The 8,619-nt window shown below is 44.4% G+C and overlaps 1 protein-coding gene across 7 annotated transcripts in view; it reads left to right on the top strand.

Annotated features, from left to right (window-relative positions):
* The first annotated feature begins 2,252 nt into the window (after positions 1–2,252).
* Positions 2,253–8,619, top strand: part of Marchf7 (membrane associated ring-CH-type finger 7) — a 38,129-nt gene continuing 31,762 nt past the window's right edge. For 5 of the 7 annotated variants that reach the window (XR_005501853.2, XR_005501848.2, XR_010064613.1 and 2 more), the window contains exon 1: positions 2,299–2,435. Coding sequence is in view for 3 of the 7 variants with exons in the window: in XM_039104832.2 (XP_038960760.1) it covers positions 2,406–2,435 (30 nt within the window). In the remaining 4 variants the exon portion in view is untranslated. Of the gene's footprint in view, positions 2,436–7,160; positions 7,338–8,619 lie in introns of those variants that run through there. The other 2 variants (XM_039104833.2, NM_001012087.1) reach the window with 2 other exon arrangements.

Raw genomic sequence — 8,619 nt, forward strand, 5'->3', positions numbered from 1 at the left:
TGTGTCCGTGTTTTCTAGCTGTTACCTAACATTAACTAACAATCCGACTGGAGCCTGAGAGGTGGCTGAACACATAAAGGAGCTTGCTGCAAAGCTGTCGGCCTGAGTTTGATCCCCAGGACTCACATGGCAGGAGAGATCCCATTCCTACAAATTGCCCTCTGACCCTCACACATCCTCTAGTGGCAAGCACCCCCCCCCCCCAACACACCAGATAAATAAAGAACAGTTTTTAAACAGTTAACACCTGGGAGCTCTGTGAACTAGGAGGCTGGCACCACACTCACCTCTCACAGCATCCTCAGTACTGAGAGGAAATGAAACTGTAATCTCCCAAAACCGCACCGTCCTTGTCAGATTTTGGGGTTCTGTAGAGAAGTTCCCACTACCACCTTTATCTACGTGCAGTCGTTACTCTTAACACAAAAAAAAATCGGAAAGATCTACACAATGTTAAGTTCCAGAAAGACCAAGTGGTGGTTTAGACACATAACTTAACAATTATGGAATGCTTGCTATGTTCTAAGAACTGACAGATCACCTCATTTAATCCTTTCAACACCACCATGAAGTTTAGGCAGCATCGTGGATTAGGGTTCCCTAATCCACAGGAAGAAGCCTGGGTTAAGGAATTCCTAGCAACATTAAAGAACTGCTGAAGATAAAGGTAATCAGACCAAGTGCTGCGATTTGAACCCATGATCTCTGATTCTTAAGGGTGTTATACGGCTAAACAGTAGAGCATTTAAAAGGACAAATTAAATCTCAATAGTAATTAATCTGTACTTGATTTTATCCTTTACCAGACCTGTTGTCTACACTGATGACACCTGGATGTCAACTTTAACAAAATTACAAAACAAACGAAAAACCCAAACCGCGAAGTTTGTACTAAAATTTATTATAGTGATGAATGAAGATAAATGAGACAGATGATTACTGACTGCTACTCCACTTTGATCCCATAAACGTATGGCATTTCACTCAGTGTAATTATTTGGATCCAAGGGATTCTACAAACAAACAAACAAACAAACATAAAACTCTAAATCAAATAGGTCACTTAAAAACCCAAGTGCCTTCCCTGTGCTTCCAAGTTTCAGTAAGAACTTACCGTTAAACAACTTGTGTTTGGTCCATCATTGAAACTCCACATAATCTGTGCCTTTCCCATACTCTTTTGCATTTCTTAGGGCTCATTTACATCTTAGTTTACCACATTTACGGAGGTTTTGAAAAGTTTCTTCTCGTATTCACCAGACTACGTCACAGATTCCCTCGCTCTTTCTAAATAAGTGAATGTCTGCTGCAAAACCTGTAGCTGCGCTCTCAGAGCTTAAAAGCCCGATCTCGAGATTCAGAAGTGATCGTCAAAATACCCCATCACTACAACTTATTTACTCCAAGGAAACTGCCAGCAGGGTGTAGGAATCAATCAGAAATGCTGTAGGTGGAGGGAGAGCTGTCAAATCCTACAAGGTTGGGCAGGGAGGACGCGCCAGGGAGGCTCGAGGGGAGGTGGGAGAAGGCAGCGTTGGGCTCCATTCCGTAAACAGTCACTGCGCCACTTGCCAAGCGCAGAGAAAACAAAATCCACCCACGCAACCAGCCGGGCGGGACCCGGAGCGGCGGGCCTTGCAGGGGCCCGCGGCAGGCGCGGGAGCGAGGCGGGCGCCGAGTCTCTCGCACTCCGGGCGGCGACCGGTCCGCCGGGCCTCCCGCGCCGCTCCCGGCGCCCGCACGCCCGCACGCCCGCACGTCGCCGACCAGCTGCGGCCGCTTACCGTGGCGCCTCGCAGCTTCCCCCGAGGCGGCCCTCAACGGCTGCCGCAGTCAGAGCACCACCCCGCGGCGGGGCACGTCTAGCCCGCCCGCAGCTCCCGGCTCCCCCGCAGCGCCGCCGCTCTCGCGAGAAGCTGGCGAGAACGCGCCGGGGCGGGGGAGGAGGAAGGGCGGGGCTGCCAACGGCGGCGGCCACTTCTGCGCCGCATCCGGAGGGGCGGCCGCCATTGTGCTTCGTCGCCGACTTCTCTGCTCGTAGCCCGAGGACCGAGCCCAGCGAGGAAGGGGGCGGCGGTGTGGCTGCGGCGAGCGCGACACTCCCTGCGGAGTGCCAAGTGGAAGAGGGTAAAGAGCGGCGGCGGCGGCGGCAACGGCGGTGGTGGGGGAGGGGAGCACTGGAGTGCGGGCCTCTCCCCCTCCCCCACCCCGGGACCCCGGGGGCTGGGAGGGCGGATGGTGCGTGCCCCTCGGGGACCCGCGACCGCCTGGGACGACGGGCGGCGGTAGTGTGGGGTCGGTCCACCCGGGATTTCGGTTTCCCAGCCCCTCGGAGTCGGTGAAGGTAGGCCTCTCCGTGGCCCCGCACCGTGAGTGGCGTGACACTGGCATGGAGGCAAAATAGGATGGCTCTTCTAATTCAGACCCGGGCGAGAGTGAGTAAGGGAGCGACTCTGGACACGCAAGGTGGGAGTAGTAAAATGCTCTCTCACCTTGAAGAAACTGCGTAGTGAAGAGCACACACAGACACACACACACATCGAAACCACTACAATGAGTACCCTCCTTCCTCGCCACAAAAGTAGATGTGGGTGGAAATCCGTGTGGGTCATAAACACAACGTCACCACCAGTGTGAAAGCAGTTTAAAGAGCGGCCCTTGGGTCACTCACGGTTCTGTAGTTTTTTATTGTTTTAAATGCCCTTGTTTTCTTACTCCCTTCTACAACCTTTTTGTGTTGAGAGCGAAGGGGTGAGTCTTGAGGTACCGTCCTGATTTACAGATTAAACAATAGTTCTACCACTGGAAAGGTAGATTCCGTGTAGTCTCACTAGAGAACCAGAAATGGGGTCAGTATCTTCTTTGAGGAGCTCCACTGTGGGGAAGCAGCAGTTGTGCTGTAGTGGTGAGGCAATAGCAATGGAATCAGAAACTCTGGGCATCGCTAATGCCATAGTTATTTAACCTCCGAAGATTTCCTAGTTGAGATGAGTTCCCCAACTCCCGGAATGCGTTTTTAATGAGATAGTGTGGGAAACAGTCAGCAGGTATACTCCAGGGCATAAAACTTGTACTGTGGATTTTTAGTGACTACAAACAAAAGGAATTTACCACCAGTTTATTACCAGGCATTCTGGTCTGAAAACAACTTAAACTTGGACTTTGTGAGTTGTGTCCGCATAGCCTCATGTATATGTGGGTTGATTAGAGAGCTCTTACCTTGAATTTCATGCTGGCACTGAACTCATGATGTTATCCAGACTGACCTCTAACTTAGATACTCTTGCCTAAGCCGTCTGAGCTCTGGCATTGCTGGAGTGTGCCACCAGATCCAACAAATCCACACAGCTCTAGTTTTGCCCTCAATGTTTGCTACACCATCCACCTCCCCTCCCCCATGCCCAAAGAGTTTTTTTTCTTCATTCTTTGACAGTTCCATATATGTATATGATGAAACTGAGTTTCATCATACCACATTTCCTCATTACCATATTTTCAGTCACAGATGTCTTATGACCTCACCCCAGGTCCGGTGTCTTGAATGGAGAGGATTACTTTCCTACATAACTTAGATTTTTCTGTGTTCTCCATGAAGCTTTTGGATAATCAACTTGGACATAAGCATTTAAGCAGAAAAATGTTCTTAGTTCCATATCCATCTCACACATCTCTGTTATCTGTTGTAGCCACATTTTAATATATTTTAGCCAAGTAATCATACAGTGGAAAATTTATCAAGTAATATAAAGTATCATTTGGTTACCAGGTTAGAGCCTCCCTTTGCAAGAATGAGCTTGACGCAACATCTTCCTTCTACAACTCACAGTTTAGTCATCAGACCAACGTGTAAACAAGTGCTGTTACTGCCTTACTGTAAATACTGTACAGACGGACTATGGACTGTAAAGTAGGCTTAGGCTTGGAAAACTAAAGGGAGTGCTTGGACAAAGCTAGGTCTTGGCTGAGGACCTGCAGTGTTAGTGTGCTCAATTGGAGGAGGTGACAGGGCTTCCCATAGTGGGAAGGTGATGAAGGAAGGTAAGAGCTTAGCACGGAAGACTCTCAGTAGTACATTAGAAAGTTTAGTATCCTGTGCCATGAGATGGTGACAGAGCAATTGTACCCAAGTAAAATTATCTCTAGATTATCTGCTGACACAGTCTTCTGTGTGTGTATGTGTAAAAAACCTGGGAATGCTTAAGTAGAGTGTATAAGCCACACCTGTAAGCAACAATTAAGTCATGAGCTAGTAAACTGTTAGATCAACAAATCAGATCACAACTTAAAAATGAATGAGTTTCTACTAAAGCTCTTAGATCACTAAAAAGGAAATAATGTTTGAGGTAATTCATCAATTTTTTTAATGTTTTTGCAAAAATTATATATTAGTAAAGTTGCTGGGGGTGAATTCAAAAGAACTAAGCAGAGATGGTAAAAATGCTTTATAATTTGAGAGTTGACTGAGATTTGATGTTTGTTATTTTTAATTTTCTACACTAACATGAACTTAATGTGGTCCAAGCTGGTTTTACCTGTTGTCAAGTGTATGTCCTCTGACTACTGGTTAGACTAGATAAGCTTGAACAGCAGGTTTTAAAGTCACCTACTTCCCTGCACCGAGTTTTGCCCACAGCTGTAAAGAGGCTAGACTCGTAAAAGCTAGGAATCAAGTATTTCTGACTTCGCAGGAAGGACTCTAAAATGGTTTACAGGTGCTGAATGAAGATTGAATTGTGACACCTAAATGGTAAATTCACTTCAAAAAGAATAGGTTATCTTTAAGAGCTGTGAGCTGATACACAACACCAGATTTTCCAATGAAGTTGCTAAGTTTTGGCCTGTTAAAACTAGTTTAAAACTGCCTGAGAATATCAGGAGTACTCTAAGTATGTGGTAGCTCAGGATCAGAGATTTTTCTAAACGCCCCAGGAGTTTTGTCTCATTTGGCCACATTTAGCTTTCCTGCCTCATAGTGTATGTTGGTTGGTATTTGGATCTTGGTATTCCGTGTGATCCTTTATGGTATGGTGTTTCAGAGTAGCATTTGAGGAGTGGAAATGGAGGCTGCAAGGCCTCTTGTGCTTTCACATGCACAGCATCATCTGCAGCGCACATACAGTTAAGTGGTAGGAAGTAAGAGTTGGCCGTGTCCTCTCTAGACCACTGCAAAGGCGCGTTCACACTGAGGTACAGGAGGACGTCATGGCTGTGTCCTAGGATTTGCCACATCATTTTAAGGTGAACATTCCTTAAAATGCCATGATTGCAGTTACTTTAGAATAATATAAGAAATGGTAAGTAGATAAGTCTGATTAATGATAATTTGTTTAACATTGCTGACTAGTATGTGGAAGTTAATTTTTCCTACTTTTTTTGTATGTATAAGAATTGAATGGGAAATTTAAGTCCTATACATCAGGTGACCTAAGCTCTATTTTGTGATCCTGACCTCATCTTACTCTTTATAAGCACAGTACTTTTTGGTATTTACTTTGTAGATGCTCAGGTTACAAACATCGATTTATATTTTGTGTGTGTTGTATATACATATGTATGCAGATTTTCAAGCCCATCTGTTTGTGTGTGGAAGCCAGAGGTCAGTGTCTGGTATCTGAGTGTCTGTACCACCCTCCACCTTGTTTTTTTGAGATAAAGTCTTCACAGTCTCAAAATGAACCTGGAACTCACTGGTCACGGGATGGACTGATGAGCTAGCCCTTGGCATCATCCTGTCTTAGTTTCACAGAACAGATGTGCAGTAACATAACTTACTTTTTTATGTGGGTGCTCAAGATTCAAACTCAGGTCTTCTTTCATGAGCAGAAAATGTTTTACACAATGAGCAATTTCCCCCTCCTTATTTATTTTTTTGACACAGGGTCTCTATCCCAATCTGGCCTTACACATGTGAGAATTGTCCTTGGCTTTTTAATACACATGCCTCTACTAGGCTCTGAGATTATAAGCTACAATGTCAACCACTCATTTCCTGTATTTTTACACCCTAGATAAGTATTCTGCCACTGAGCTATAGCCCTAGCCCTAATATCCCTTTTTTTGAAAAAGATTTATTCATTTATATGCATGACTGTATACATGTGCACCATGTGTGTAGGAGTCCAACGAGGTCAAAAGGGTGCATCCCACCTCCTGGACCTGGAGTAAGTCAGATGACTGAGCTGTCATGTAGGTGATACGAACCAAACCCAGTTCTCTGCCAAGAGCAGTAAGCGCCCTAACTGAGGAGATAGTATTACGGTGACTAAATCTGTAGTAGTTTCTTTGCAGAGAATGGATTGTCTACAGACCTGAGTAATTCTTAAAGTCTTTTAGTATATGACAAAGGCAAATTTCAAATAATAAGAAAGCTAGGCTGGAGAGATGGTTCAGCAATTAAGAACACTGCCTCTTTTCCAGAGGTTCTGAGTTCAATTCCCAGCAACCACATGGTGGCTCACAACCATCTGTAAGGGGATCCGATCGATGACCTCTTCTGCTGTGTCTGAAGACAGCATCAGCGTACTCACACAAAATGAAAGCATAGAAGAAGGCCAATACACTTCGTGAGCTATTTATGTGGAATTCCTGACTGTTGGTATTGTTTCATAGAAGCTAGTATTCAGTGTGCACCGTATCAGCGAATCTCACAGTACACTTTTGAAAGCACAGTATCACCATTTGTAGGTGAAGAACTTTTAGGTGTTAGAGATTAAATACAGAAGCATACCACACATAGAGATTTCAAAGCTTACATTGTACCATTTTTCTACAAATTATTTGAATTTGGCCTGTGCTAAAAATTAGGTAGTGGTCAGTTTATTTCCTACAAAACTTAAGTATCTTGGTTTGGAAAAGTGGTAAATGAGTGTTATTAATAAATGTCTTAAGTTTGTATTAATAAGTGCATTAACATACAGGAGAAGACTGACGTTAGGAGACAGTATCAGCTGGTATGGATGGATGGGTTGAATCTTTCTGTTAGCCTAGGATTATGGTTTGTGTCCACCATGTTACTGTATGACTTGACACACCTGAATGAAACTATTAGGACATTATTAGGACATAGTAATCTGCAGAGAAATAGAGGAAGCAGGGTCAACACTTGAGGTCAGGCTTAGTGTGGCTCATTAGTCCAACTAGAGGCTGAGGCAGAAAGAGCCCAGCTGCAGAGCCACTCTGGGCAGCCTCATGAGACCTGTGCCAGAGCAGTAGGTTTTTTGTTTTTTACACAGAGTCTCCATGTACAGCTCTGTCTGGTGTTTAGCTGTCTACATCTACTGCTTTGAGCTTGAACTCAGAAATGAGCCAGCCTTTGTCTCCTGAGTACTGGGATAAAGGTATGTGCCACCTATGCTTGACTCAAATAAATTGTTAAAAAATTACAGTTTAAGGCTGTATCACAGTGGTACAGTGTTTGCCTAGCATTGTGAGGATCCAAGTTCAGTCCCCAGTACTGCAAAAAAGAAAAACAACTACTTTTGAATATTTGAGTACTGATATTTCCCTGCTTTGTAAATTCACAGCTTTCCAAATACGGTTAAGTGAAAATCCAAGTTTTACACTGATAGGCAACTTGTGGTAGGTTCAAACAAAATGGTCCCCATAAGCAGGTAACAGAATTTCTTCTGGAAGTTCACGTGTTTCCCGTTACCTTTTTTTTTTTTTACATTGTGTCTGTGTCTCTGGAGAGACCAGAAGAGAGGGTCAGGTTTCTTGGAGCTGGAGTTAGGGCGTTTGTGAGTCACCTTCCAATGGTATGAGTTTCTGAATTCCAGTCTTCAGCAGCAAGTCCTCTTAACTGCTGAGCCAGCTCCCTGTCTCCTGTTTTTTTGGTTTTTGATAGAAAGAAGGTCTTGCCATGTTACCCGTGCACTCATAATCTTCCTGCTTTAAGCCTGAGTGTGGGGATTGTAGGCATGCATTATCATTCAAGGCTTCAGTTATACCCCGGAGCTTACTATTAAAGATAAATTGGAAGAGTGGTGCTAAGGCTGACCAAGTAGAAGGTATAGATAGTACAGGCAGAAAGCAAAGGTTGGGATGGTATGCATCTGACAGTAAAAATGGACATGATTGAGAATGAGCCTGCTCTGTCCTACTGGCCTCAGAACTTTGTTAACAGCACCCTCTGGACTTGTATTACTTCATTCTACTCATTTATTTGTTTATGTTTGAGACATGGTCTCTGGAACTCACTATGTAGATAAGCCTGGCCTCAAATGGAGATCCTTTTGCATCTGCCTCTAAGTGCTGGGATTAAAGGCCTGCCCTACGATGCCTGGCTGTTAGTTTTATTCAATTAAAGAATTACATCTTTAAAATTTTATTTAATGTGCCTGTTTGTATGTGGGTACCCGTGTAGAAGAGACAGCTTTGAAAGTCATCAGGGGGGCTGGAGAGATGGCTCAGTGATTAAGAGCACCCGACTGCTCTTCCAGAGGTCCTGAGTTCAATTCCCAGCAACCACATGGTGGCTCACAACCATCTGTAAGGAGATCTGATGCCCTCTTCTGGTGTATCTGAAGACAGCTACAGTGTACTTGTATATGATAAATAAATCTTTTTTAAAAAAAAAAAGAAAGAAAGAAAGTCATCAGGGGGTTTCTATGGAACAAACTC

This window comes from Rattus norvegicus, chromosome 3 (assembly GCF_036323735.1).
Source record: "Rattus norvegicus strain BN/NHsdMcwi chromosome 3, GRCr8, whole genome shotgun sequence".
Classification (NCBI taxonomy): Eukaryota; Metazoa; Chordata; class Mammalia; order Rodentia; family Muridae; genus Rattus; species Rattus norvegicus.